Raw genomic sequence first — 13,394 nt, 5'->3', positions numbered from 1 at the left:
TTGGGGAGCCCTGCAGGACTTCCCCGCAGGGCTCTCCAAGATGCGGATAGGGGTAGCAGGCTGCTATCCGCAAACTGCGGATAGGGGCAGCAGGCTGCTATCTGCAGCTTGGAGAGCCCTGCGGGGAACTCCTGCAGGGCTCCCCAAGCTGCGGAAGTCTGCCCGGCGTGAGGGGCGCTGTGAAGCAGAGCGCCCCTCACGCGGGGCAGCAGGCTGCTATCCGCAGCCTAGGCAGCCCTGCGGGAACTCTTCTGAAGGCTGGCGGGGGAGAAGGGCTTTTCTTCTCACCGCCAGCCTTCAGAACAGCCTTCTGAATGTTGGCGGTGGGGAGGAAAACCTTCCTCCCACCGCAAGCCTTCAGGACAGGTCCGGGAACAGAGGAGAAGGCGCGCTGCGCTTCCCCGCTGTCCCCGGAGATTTCCCTATGGGCTTTCGTCTTGCGAAGCAAGCCCATAGGGAAATTCGTCTTGCGAAGCCGCAAAAAATCCGAAAACCCTTTCGTCTTGTGGGTTTTTCGTTTAGCGAGGCATTCGTCTTGCGGGGCACCACTGTATTTCCAAAGATTTACAAGACCAGGATAATGGATTGTCTCATGGTTACCTCTGGCAGCAATGTACCTTTTGAGCAGTGTGCTGAGGACATTGCTGGGTTGGGCACAGTGTACACTGGCCAGTGTCATGTGTCATTCCCTGCTTTCTATGTTGTTATATTCCAGGTGAAACAACGGAGCAGCAGGAGTCTGGACAGCATGCAGGAGATCTCTGGGATGTTGCCTAGCGAGGAACCCCAAACTAGCCAGAGCCTTGATGGCGTTGCAGCCATAGAAAAACAACCAGGTACTTTAGCTGTAATATTTTTTGAGATAGATCTGTATCAAAATGGATACAGATATGCACGTGTGTATGTGTGTAATAAACTCTCTTTATGTAGAGCAGGCTTCCTCAAACTCGGCCCTCCAGATGTTTTTGGCCTACAACTCCCCTGATCCCTAGCCAGCAGGACCAGTGGTCAGGGGTGATGGGAATTGTAGTCTCAAAACATCTGGAGGGCCGAGGTTGAAGAAACCTGATGGAGAGGCTTCTTTGCAGAGCGTGTGAGAAATAGGATTTCATTTTTCCCTATGTATTTATAACATCAGTGTAGATTGTACCCTACAGAGGAATGAAAGCCAATAAACAAGAGATCCCTGCTCCAACAAACTTAAAATTTCTAAATGGAGGAAGCGGAGAGGGAGTCAAAGATAAAAATAAATGAATGTGAGCAGGTGCAGTTATTTTATCTGTTGAAGTATTTATGTTCCCCCTTTGCATTTAAAGGCAAAACGCCCAAAGGCAGCTAATGTAAAAATGAAAAATAGTAAAACAACAACAACAACAAACAGCCAAATGAAAGTAAACGGCAGAAGCAGCAGATGGAATCATTAAAAAAGAGAAATGGCAGAAAATACTACATGGGGTGGTAGTCCAAAATATCTGGAGGTTGATGAAGGCTGCTATCGATTGTGTCTTTAAAAGACATCAATGCTATGCTATTGTAAAGGGATAGAAGCCCTAAAAGGCTACACAAAAATTTGCATAGGCTTAATGTTGGATCTTGTAGCTAGGCTGGGGTAGAAGATCTGTTTCCTCGGGGGACACAGCGAGTGCCTGAAATAATACTCCTCTGAGTCAAGCTTCAAAGCTTTTTTAATAAAATAAAAAAACATGAATAATTTTGCAACAAACCGCAGGAGGCCTCGAGAGATGGGAGCTGATTCAAGCCCAAGACTTGAGCAACAAGCTGAGAATGAAGCAGAATCGGCAGCAGCGGGAGCAGCTGAATTCTGACCTCACGAATATCAACGCTTGGCTGGATAAAACAGAGAAGGAGCTTGAAATGTTGCAAGAGGCAGAACCGCCCACCAGCATCACAGCCATCCATCAAAGAGTCAAGAAGCAGAAAGTGAGTTCACCATTCGTCCTGGTAAATAATCCCTGTAGCCAAACTAAGAAGTGCCTTGCTGGATCAAGGCAAGGTCTTCCAGGGCTGGACTCTCTTTATGGCAAGGGACAATCTCTTACAAAGACCACACAGGTAAAGCAGCCAGAATCTGATCTGCAGAAGGCAGTTACACCTAGAGCTTCTGCCATTTGGCTCCCGTGTCTAATGGCCGGTGATAGACCTTGAAGTTTGCTTAATTCTAGTTCTATGCAGGTGTTCTTTGCCAAGATAAGTGGGGCCAGGCCTGCTAGCCTCGGCCCATCATCATGATAACTGCTACTTCTACTCTTAATTCAATTTATTTGTTGCCTTCTTACACCTGAGTCTCAATAGAACATCCCCCCCCAAATGTGAGATATATATATATATATATATATATATATATATATATATATATATATACACAACACTAAGTATAAAACACATGGGACGTGGGTGGCGCTGTGGGTTAAACCACAGAGCCTTGGGCTTGCCGATCAGAAGGTCGGCGGTTCGAATCCCCATGACGGGGTGAGCTCCCGTTGCTTGGTCCCTGCTCCTGCTAACCTAGCAGTTCAAAAGCACATCAAAGTGCAAGTAGATAAATAGGTACCGCTCTGGCGGGAAGGTAAAGGGCGTTTCCGTGTGCTGCTCTGGTTCGCCAGAAGCGGCTTAGTCATGCTGGCCACATGACCCGGAAGTTGTACGCCGGCTCCCTTGGCCAATAAAGCGAGATGAGCGCCGCAACCCCAGAGTCAGTCACGACTGGACTGAATGGTCAGGAGTCCCTTTACCTTTACCTTTACCATTAAGTATAAAACACAGCACAATCAGCTACTACTACTTCTTAGTTACAAAGTTCAGGAGGTTGTAATTCACATCAGCCATGGACTTGTGGTCATGAACTAATTGTTGGAATGCACTCATAGAGCCTTCATAGGATTATCCCCCAAGTGAAGGTTTTGAACAGCCTTGTTTGTTTGTTTGTTTGTTTGTTTGTTTGTTTGTTTTGTAATTTTTTATATTTATATTTATTTCTATTCCACCCCGGACCAGGACTCAAGGCAGCTTACAGATAAAAATGGAAAAGCACAGACTGAAACCCTTGGGGGCGGGGGCTCAAAGAGGTTTACACAAAAAAATAAAGCTATGAAAAATTGTCAGTAGGCAACAGTTAAAAACAAGCCTTCCAAAATAATTGCAGTCAACAATAAGCTAAAGAGCAGGTGGGAAAAAGTCAGCGTTTTCACATGTCTGGATTGGCTTGCCTAAACAAAAAAATTTTGTCAACAGGCAGGGAGTTCCAAAGTGTAGTTATTTTGAAACGCAGAATCCTAACCTGCTTCTTGCCCGCCAGGATATGCTCAAAGCCTTTGATAACTACAAGGCACTTGTGCTTTCTGCCAACCTGACCAGCAAGGACTTCAGGCAAGGAGACAGCGCTGGATCCAAAGAGCTCCAGAACAGGCTTCGGCAAGTCAATATGCGCTGGGAGGAGGCCATTCATTTGATGGGAGAGTGGAGGAAGAGTTTGCAGGAAGCCCTGGTGGGCTGCCAGGTCAGTGAAGCCCATTGCTTTCTTATTTATAAGAAATGGATAGGGAGAAGGTTTTCCTCCATCTCTCAAAACACTGGAACTCAGGGATAACCAATGAAAATGAACGTTAGAAGATTCTGGATGGGCAATGGAAGGTACTTCATCCATGGCTACTAATCTTGGTGTCCCTGTTCTGCTGCCACTGTTGTGAGGCTGTACATCTCTGAGTCCCAGTTTCTGGGAATCCCAGGCAGGGAGGTTGGCGTTGCTCTCAGTTTCTGTTTGGTGGCTTCCTATAGGTATTTGCTTGGCCACTGTGAGAACAGGAATCTGGGCTAGACGCTGACCTGATCCAGCAGCCTTTTTTATAATAATAATAATAATAATAATAATAATAATAATAATAATAATAATATAATAATAATAATAATAATAATAATAATAATAATAATAATAATAATAATAATAATAATAATAATTTATTATTTATACCCCGCCCATCTAGCTGAATTTCCCCAGCCACTCTGGGCGGCTCCCAATCAAGTATTAAAAACAATACAGCGTTAAATATTAAAAACTTCCCTAAACAGGGCTGCCTTCAGATGTCTTTTAAAAATAGGATAGGTGCTTATTTCCTTCACATCTGAAGGGAGGACGTTCCACAGGGCGGGTGCCACTACCAAGAAGGCCCTCTGCCTGGTTCCCTGTAACCTCACTTCTCACAATGAGGGAACCGCCAGAAGACCCTTGGCACTGGATCTCAGTGTCCAGGCTGAATGATGGGGGTGGAGATGCTACTTCAGGTATACAGGATGTTTTTATGTTTTTAAGCCAACCTGGGCAGATTTAAAATGCCATTTGCAGAACACTCCGTAGTTGCACAGCATTCTTACGTAAGCATGGCAAGATCTTCGAGTTTTGTGATTTTCCTTTCGGAACATAGCTGAAGGATGCGAGCCCACCTCCCTGCACTTCTGGCCTCCTTTGCCTGGAACAGATTGTGAAGCATTGTGGCTAATAGTCTAAATTGCAAACCAGGAAATATTCTTCTGCCATGAACAGGTGGCCTTAGCCAAGCCACGATCTGTCTACCTCAGCCCTCCACCTATGGTTAGTCAATATGGAACTGATAATACTGCCCTGCCTTTAAGTATTCATGAGAGACTGTATGCAGGGAACGCTGAGCATTCAAGAAAGCACAATGTAAGTGCTGCATATTATTGCTACCTTTCAACACCCAAGTTGGAAAGGCCCTGTATTATTTGGGTCCCTTCTGCACCGCCTACTTACTGAGCATTCAGCCTGATTTGTTTGTGCAAAGTTTCCAAAGAGATAGACCTGGGCTGTGGAGCGTTCATTCAAGCAATTCTTATCCTATGCTTTCTGGTCCATTTCCTTTCCTTATCGCAAAAGATTGCTGTTTCACAAGATCATCAAACCCTCTCAAAGTACGCAACCTGAGTTTGCTGGCATGCAGTCGAATCCTGCCTGCAAAATAGTCTGAAACCGGCCTTTGTCAGCAGACGTGATCTGACGAGGCTGCCTCTCCTAATAATGGATGTTTTTTCTCTGCAGGATTTCCATAAGCAAAACCATAACCTGCTGCTGTGGTTGGCAGTTGCTGAGGTTCGGAGGCATCAAGCACAGATCAAGGATCTGAATGCTGACCCTCACGCAATTCAGGAGAGCCGAAGAGAATTAATGGTAGGTTTAAAAAACAACAACACTTTTTGGTGCATCCATACAGAAATGATTGACCCGCCAGTTGACTTGCTCCCATTAGGTACAATCTTACTTCGCTGCGCTTGGTTTGATGGTGGGATGCCAATAATCTGCTTTTCAGATCCTTCCTGTGCCCCGTCTTGTCGTGGTTAGTGATAGTCGTTGTAGGAGTGGTATTTTGATTTATTACTCACCCTCCAACATAAGATTCCAGGGCAGCTTACAGCAATTATTATTATTATTATTATTATTATTATTATTATTATTATTATTATTATTTAATTAATTATACGTACATACATACATAGCCCACCCATCTGGATGGCTCCCAACTGAATTAAAGGGACAATGCCATTCCCGACATCCGGAGGGGGGGGTTGCGGGATCACGCCCCATTCACACCCTCGCGGGGCTGGCTGCAGCCCCACGGGACCTAGGGAATCCCGGGGTCATTAGTATTCATCATTCACCGTGCCAGCCAATCGGCTGGCAGCGGGGGCGGGACTTGTAAGGGGCATTTAAGGTCGGGGCAGCCCATGCTCGCCCCTTTCTTTTCTTTCAGCAGCTGCGGTTTGCGGTTTATCTCTGCTTGTCCGTTGCTGCGTTTTACTGCTTCCGATTTTGCTTATTTGTTCAATTTTGGGTTTTCTTTGCTCCCCCCCCCCCCATTTTCTTTCTCGGAGCATAAAGCCGCCTTTTGCGGTGCGCGGCAGCGCATACAGCAGTCGTCTTCCTCCTTCCGGGAACCCCTTTTTCCGAATCCCTGCCCCGGGACCTAAAGGGACAATAAAACATCAGACATTAAAAACTTCCCCCCCAATCAGGGCTGCCTTCAGATGTCTTCTAAAAATCAGATAGTTGTTTATTTCCTTGACATCTGAAGGGAGGGTGTTCCACAGGGCGGGCGCCACTACCGAGAAGGCCCTCTGTCTGGTTCCCTGTAACCTCACTTCTCGCAATGAGGGAACCGCCAGAAGGACCTCGGAGCTGGACCTCAGTGTCCAGGCAGAATGATGGGGGTGGAGACAGTACTAGAATCAATTTAAAATATGACAAAAGTCAGGAAGAGAATAGGTTGGGTCCTAAAATATCTGGCACTCATATGTTTTCAGCACGCTAAGGAAACTGTGTAGTGAGGGTGTGAAATGCACATGTGTGGAGGGAACTCTGTGATTGTTTGATTCTATAACTTAAGGGCTGCCATAGAGAATGCCCTCTCCTGGGGCCCCAGGGATCAAACTTTTGAGAGTGTTGACCCTCTCTTAACACCCTAGAGCAGCAGTTCTCAACCTGTGGGTCCCCAGATGTTGTTGGACTACAACTCCCATGATCCCTGAGCTCTGGCCTTGCTAGCTAGGGGTGATGGGAGTTGTAGTCCAACAACATCTGGGGACCCACAGGTTGAGAAAGGCTGCCCTAGAGGGTCTTGAGGGAGGGAGGCAGTCTTTCAAATATTTGGGGACCTAAGTTGTTTTGGGGCTTTAGGCACTGATATGAGCCCAGTGAATTGCGCCTGGAAACAAACTTACATATTAGCTGTTGCCCAACAATTCAGTAGCAGAGCATGCACTTGATATACAGAAGCTCCCAGGGAAAGTTGCTGCCATTTCCATTTTGAAGGATCTCAGGGCTATCAGACAGTGATTTTGGAGCTCCGCTGCCCAATCAGAGTAGGCAACACTGAGCTGGACAGGTCAAGTGGTCAGCTTGATTCTGTGTAGAGCAGAGTCATACATGCGTCAATATTTCCTTCCATTTCCCTGTCGAAGCAACTGGAGAAAGAGCTTCTGGAACGGCAGCCGCAAGTCAACACTCTGCAGGAGATTTCCACTCACTTGCTCGTCAAATCTGGTGGAGGAGATTATGTTGAAGCTCACGAGAAGGTCCACGTTATTGGGAAGAAACTGAAGCAGCTTCTGGAAAGAGTCTCAAGTGATTTAAAGGTCTCGCATGGAAAGCCGGTGAGGCTGAGATGCATGCGCTTGAATCCAGGGTGATGCAGTTCTGTATCTCCCAAGGGGGGGGTGCATAACTCCTGGGAGATAAAGCTTTCCTTACTCTGCAGAACGTAAAGTTATCTTCCGTTTTCTTCCTTCTAGGACACAAGTGCATTTCTGCAGGATGTGGATGAACTGGACTCGGGAGGCTGTCCTCAGCGACCGGAGAAACCTTGCACATATAAAAACAAGGCAAGCTGCTTGGCAATTCTTTTCCAAACCTCTGGTTTTTCTCCAATCTGTTAGTACCTTCTCCTCGCCTTGTTTCCATCCGGAAATGCTTTATTGCAAGTTAACACGAATAGCTGACTTGCCCGGTTTGGTCAGGATAGTCCAGCAACTCAACTGTAATTCGTGGCCATGTTAAAGGATACATGGTTTCTGTTCAGTACCTTTCCCCAACCTGATTCCCTCCAGAACATTTTGGACTGCAGTTCCCCTCCTCCCTGACCATGCCGGCTGGGGGTGATGGGAGTTGTAGTCCAGTAGGTCAAGAGGACACTAGGTTGTGGAAGCCTGGTTTGGAATGGTTCTTTAAGGCCAGGCTACAAGCTCTTCCCTTGTCACATGCCTATACAGTCGTAACTTGGAAGCATAGCTGTCAAGCGTCCCTTATTTGGTGGGAAAGTCCCTTATCCCAGCGCCGTGTCCCCCTGCTGTCCCTTATTGATGATGTCCCTTAAATTTCCCGGGTTTCAAAGGAAGCAGCTCCTCTCCCTCCCTCCCTGCCGGCCAGGGAGGAGGGAGGCTCCAACTGTGTTGCTTGGCTGCGTTGCTCACCCAATAAGGAGTCTAAGAACGACTGGGGGTGGAGCTTGCATGCCTTGTTCTGATCTGGGGACTCGCCTTTGCTCAGCGCTTCCCGGCGGAAAGGTGGCGGTGGTTTTCCTTGAGGCTTGAGGCTTTGTTTGGCTGCTGGCTGGGCTTTCTGCCTTTGGCTCGGAGGGGCTCAGAAGTTGAACATACCTGTGCTTGGAAAATCCCTTACTTTGGCCTCTGATCCCTTATTTTTGAGGCTGCTGGTCCCTTATTTTTGAGGCTGCTGGTCCCTTATTTTCAAATCTGTAAGTTGACAGCTATGCTTGGAAGTCGAACGGAATCCATTCCGGAAGTCGGTTCGACTTCCAAAACGTTTGGAAACCAAAGCGCGGTTTCCGATTGGCTGCAGGAAGCTCCTGTAGCCAATCGGAAGCTGCGGAAGCCCCGTCGGACATTCGGCTTCCAAAAATAGTTCACAAACCGGAACAGTCACTTCTGGGTTTGCGTCGTTCGGAAGCCAAAATGTTCGAGAACTACGCTGTTCGAAAGCCAAGGTACAACTGTGCCTTAACCCATTCCAGTGGGGGTTCAGGCATAGCTATGGGACTGAATCCGCCCTCGTCACCCTGACTACTGGAGGGATGCAAAGGTGTATGACCCTGCAGTGCTGACTTGAAGGTTTTGATAGCATTGACCATGTGATCCTCCTGAACGGACTCTTGGCAAATGAGCTTTGGGGCACAGCTTTACAGTGGCTGCGGTCCTGTTTGGTTTTGTCCCCATCCTTCTCCAGACTGAGTTCTACAAGAGGGGCGCTAACCCTAAGGAGGAGGAAGATAACAGGCACTGCCACCCCCTGGACTGGTTGTTAAGTAGGCAGCTAGAGGGGGGATGTCTGAGAGAAGACTGCATTTAGTGGGGTGCTACCCCATTCATCCTAATGGAGCAGCGTCCACTCGTCAAACCCACGTTTCCTGTGACGTTCCCGCGGCACAGAAGCATTTTGAGCTCTGTAACCGGGTCACTTGGGATTTGCTTCTTTGCGCTTGCGTTTCTTGGGGAAAGTATGACTAAATAACACAGTAATATCTCCATTTTCAGCAGGCTGGTGGAAGGAACACCTTGGAGACTGAGAGCAGCGCTGATATTAGGTAGGATGTTTTGGAAAACGTTTTCTTTAATTTAAAAATGGAGGTTGCATTTTGAAGGCTGTCGCAGGTCCAAGCTAGATGCGCTCATAATCACATGTTAATTAACACACACATTGTTTATTATGTAAATAGCAGCCACAGGGAAATCTGAGCAGGATCAAGGCCATGGAAAGGAGGAAGGGGGAGTTTAGCGCTTTTTCCTCTTTGCCAAAGTCCGAGCAGAGACACACAAAAACGGTTCATCAAAGGTGCTGTATGCATTGCCACTACCGACAACTCTCCTGGAAATGCAAACACCTCTGAATGGGAGATTTTTGCCCACACTTTTTGAAAACAAAAACAGGTGCATTAATTGCATTCACACAACCAGCACTTGAAGGTCCATAATTTGTGGCGCTGTGGGTTAAACCACAGAGCCTAGGACTTGCCGATCAGAAGGTTGGCGGTTCGAATCCCTGTGACGGGGTGAGCTCCCGTTGCTTGGTCCCTGCTCCTGCCCACCTAGCAGTTTGAAAGCACCTCAAAGTGCAAGTAGATAAATAGGTACCGCTCCGGCGGGAAGGTAAACGGCGTTTCCGTGCACTGCTCTGGTTCGCTAGAAGCGGCTTAGTCATGCTGGCCACATGACCTGGAAGCTGTACGCCGGCTCCCTCGGCCAATAAAGCGAGATGAGCGCCACAAACCCAGAGTTGGTCACAACTGGATTAATGGTCAGGGGTCCCTTTACCTTTACCTAACTCAGAGGTGGGCAAACATTTGGCTTGTGAGATCTGTTAGAACCCAGGGGTCTGCCAGATACAGCTAGGTGCACAACAGTGGCTGGGATTCAGCTGAGACCCATCAGCAGAAACTCTGCACAACAACTTTCACTTGTGCAATGGATTCGCCCCCCCCCCCAAAGAAAAGCCATATGGGGCGTCAGGAGAACCCCCAGAACGACACACAGAGAGAAGAGAGCATGGAATCATTCCATCTGCCAAGGTGAAATGCTTGCAATGACAGAATGATTGGAATAGCACAACATCAAATTCCTCCTGGTGTCTCCGGGTGGAGGGCACAAAACGGAGGGACAAGGTTTGTGGCCCTCAAACCAGCTCTACAGAAAGCTGCTGCCAGTCTGAGTAGAGAATATAGGGAAGCCTTTCAATGTGTCGTGACTTTATATATGTTGCAAGCCGTCCTGAGTAGCTGCTGATCGTGACGCCCTAGATTAGCGTTTCCCAAACTGGCTGTTGTTGGACTACAACTCCCATCGTGCATAGCTAGCAGGACCAGTCTTCGTGGATGATGGGAGATGAAGTCTGAATGCAGCTTCATGTATAAATTCTCTTCCATATTTGCAGAGGGGATGACGAGGAGAGTGCCAGCCCAGCTGCTCCCAAGACCCGTGGCTTCCTGTCCCGTGTGCTGCGAATGGCGTTCCCTCTTCAGCTGCTCTTCCTTCTCCTCCTGCTTTTGGCTACCCTGCCCCCTTTCTCGGAGGAAGATTACAGCTGTGCACACCGCAACAACTTTGCCCGGTCTTTCCACCCCATGCTGCGATTTGTCAATGGGCCTCCTCCCTTCTGAAGCATCCCAAGGGCTTTTTTGCACCTCAACCAAAATGAACCTCCTCAGCAGGCTCTTCTTCTCATGCTGCTATTGCCATTCTGAGGACTTCACACAGTGAATGCGTCAGATTTCACAACTGAAGAAGTAGATCCTCGAGCAATTTCAATATTTGCGATAGGTTGGGAAGCGGGGGGGGGGGAGAGACAGGTGTTAACCCGGTTTTGTACAGGAAAATACTTTTTTCTATATATTTTTGAACTGTAAGCAACATACTGTATACTTTTGCATAATGTGTGATCAATCAATCGGCTGATGGCCTCCATGCCAGAATGACTTCCGAAGACGAATTTTCAAGATGATCTCATGTTTGCATTGAAATAATGTGATTTTTAGCTAACGACGAATGCTGTAGAGAATAGCTTTTAGTGTGGCGGAGAGAACCCATTTTTCAGCTGGTGCTTTGCATGCAAAGAAATCTATTTCCGTACTTCGATATTGTAGTGAAAAGAAATTTGATTTTATATAAATATATACAAAATACTTGTTATACTTAGTATTTTAGCAACCCTCTCTCTCCAGTCAACAAATACATATAGATACATAGACAGATTGATAGATACAGTGGTACTTCGGTTTAAGAACAGTCTGGTTTAAGAACAATTTGGTTTACAAACTCCGCAAAACCGGAAATAGTGTCTTGGATTGCATACTTTACCTCGGTCTAAGAATGGAATCTGAAAGGCGGAAGGGCACTGGCGGCGGGAGGCCTCATTAGGGAAAGCACACCTCGGTTTAAGAACGGTTTCGGTTTAAGAACAGACTTCCGGAACGGATTAAGTTTGTAAACCGAGGTACCACTGTATATAAGTTTCCATGACAAAGATTTTAGTACAGTGGTACCTCGGTTTATGAAATTAATCAATTCCGGAAGTCCGTTCACAAACCGGGACACTATTTCCAGTTTTGCGGAGTTCGTAAATCAAGTTGTTCTTAAACAGGACTGTTCTTAAACCGAGGTACCACTGTGTGTACTTAGAACTGCAGATTTGTCTCATGTCTTCTTTTGTACTTTTATTTTAAATAAAAAGAAATGAAAATGCTGCATGTAGGTGGCTTATATTGTTCATAGTTTTATATTTAAAAAGTGCTGACCATAATTAGTGTTGATTATCTCACTTGTATATGAATCAATGGTGTAAACTTGCGGCTTTTTAATCAAAAGATGTTTATGTGTTAATCTTTTTTGAATAATTTACAGTAAGCCAAAAGAAAGATACGTGGATGTTTTAAAAAAACAATTTTTAATAATCGAAGGGCACAATCAATCCCTATTCCTGTGCAGCAAAATGCATGCGCAGAGACAACACCATAGGGCCATGCTGGTTGCCAGAGCGTGCACACTGCATTGCAAAGCTGCTTCAGCTGGGAATTAAATTCACTTGAAGGTGATGCAAATTCCATGCTGGTTTCTGGATAGGAGAGGGAGAACTAGAGAGGGAAAGGGGAACCAAGCATTGGCCATTATGGTGAACCCTCTGTGCATGCACAGCTTTAATGGTACATAAGCCATCATCGATACATTGAGCCTCCATATTCCACGGCAGTATATCACTGGATAACAGTTGCTGTGGTGGTGAGGAATGGACTGTTTCCTTCATGTTTCCTGGGGCCATTTGATTAAGCCATTGCTTACAAACTGGTTGCTATGCCTGATGAATCCAGGGCTCATCTTGCGCCCATTGAGCTCATGCCCTAACTTCACAAGATTTGTCACATTTAAGGTGAAGTTGGTGGTGAGAGATCAGAAACGGTTTTACCTGGATCCAAAATATATTGGCTGTGTATACAAAGTCCATCTTTCTTTTTCCCCAACCCCCTCATTAAAATTCTGCGGCTGTGTGCAGCAGTCCTGAGTTTGTTTGTCTTGATGTTTTATAAATCTAGTTTCCTGCTAGGATTGGGAGATGGCGGGGCATGGTAGACAGCCGTCTGGTTCAAGGCAGAACCCAAGAGCCATTGGGGCAAGCCATTAGTCGGGACTGAGGAGCAAGGCAGGATGCAAGAATAGCCAAAGGCCATAGGGACACACTAGAAGCTAAACTGGAAGAGGCAGCCCATTGATGCTCCTTCCTGCCTAAGATGATCCAATGGCCAGTCCATATGGGGGAAGATCGGGTAGTTCCTTGGGTAGCTGCCACCTTGGGTTCCTTGGGTAGCTGCCACCTTGGGTTCATTCACAAAAGATCAGGCAGCGCCCACCAGAAAAGATGAGCACACTCAGCAGAATGAGAAGAGGAGAAGGAAAACACCCCTATCCATTAAGAATGAACTCACAGCTGTCCATGGAGGCGCAGGACAATTCTGTGTCCAGGGCGGCTCTCTACCAGCACCATCTGATATGCAGGCTGAGACCCTACCTGCCCGCGGACTGTCTTGCCAGAGTGGTGCATGCTCTGGTTATCTCTCGCTTGGACTACTGCAATGCGCTCTATGTGGGGCTACCTTTGAAGGTGGCCTGGAAACTGCAATTAGTCCAGAATGTGGCCGCTAGATTGGTGACTGGGAGCGGCCGCTGAGACCATATAACACTGGTCCTGAAAGACCTACACTGACTCCTAGTACGTTTCCGAGCACAATTCAAAGTGTTGGTGCTGACCTTTAAAGCCCTAAACAGCCTCGGTCCTGTATACCTGAAGGAGCATCTCCACCCCCATCATT

At 47.0% G+C, this 13,394-nt stretch overlaps 1 protein-coding gene across 10 annotated transcripts in view; it reads left to right on the top strand.

Annotated features, from left to right (window-relative positions):
• SYNE2 (spectrin repeat containing nuclear envelope protein 2) overlaps positions 1–12,582 on the top strand; it is a 256,417-nt gene extending 243,835 nt beyond the window's left edge. For 7 of the 10 annotated variants that reach the window (XM_083607758.1, XM_083607756.1, XM_083607759.1 and 4 more), the window contains 8 exons: positions 716–836; positions 1,730–1,941; positions 3,317–3,517; positions 5,072–5,200; positions 6,988–7,179; positions 7,318–7,407; positions 9,076–9,125; positions 10,469–12,582. In XM_083607758.1, the coding sequence (XP_083463884.1) occupies positions 716–836; positions 1,730–1,941; positions 3,317–3,517; positions 5,072–5,200; positions 6,988–7,179; positions 7,318–7,407; positions 9,076–9,125; positions 10,469–10,694 (1,221 nt within the window). In that variant the 3' untranslated portion in view covers positions 10,695–12,582. The remainder of the gene's footprint in view (positions 1–715; positions 837–1,729; positions 1,942–3,316; positions 3,518–5,071; positions 5,201–6,987; positions 7,180–7,317; positions 7,408–9,075; positions 9,126–10,468) is intronic. The other 3 variants (XM_083607761.1, XM_083607760.1, XM_083607755.1) reach the window with 1 other exon arrangement.
• Positions 12,583–13,394: the final 812 nt, after the last annotated feature.

This window comes from Podarcis filfolensis (assembly GCF_964270895.1).
Source record: "Podarcis filfolensis genome assembly, chromosome: 1".
NCBI lineage: Eukaryota > Metazoa > Chordata > Lepidosauria > Squamata > Lacertidae > Podarcis > Podarcis filfolensis.
The sequence above is the reverse complement of the archived record's forward strand: the minus strand, read 5'-3'. Positions and strand labels throughout refer to the sequence as shown.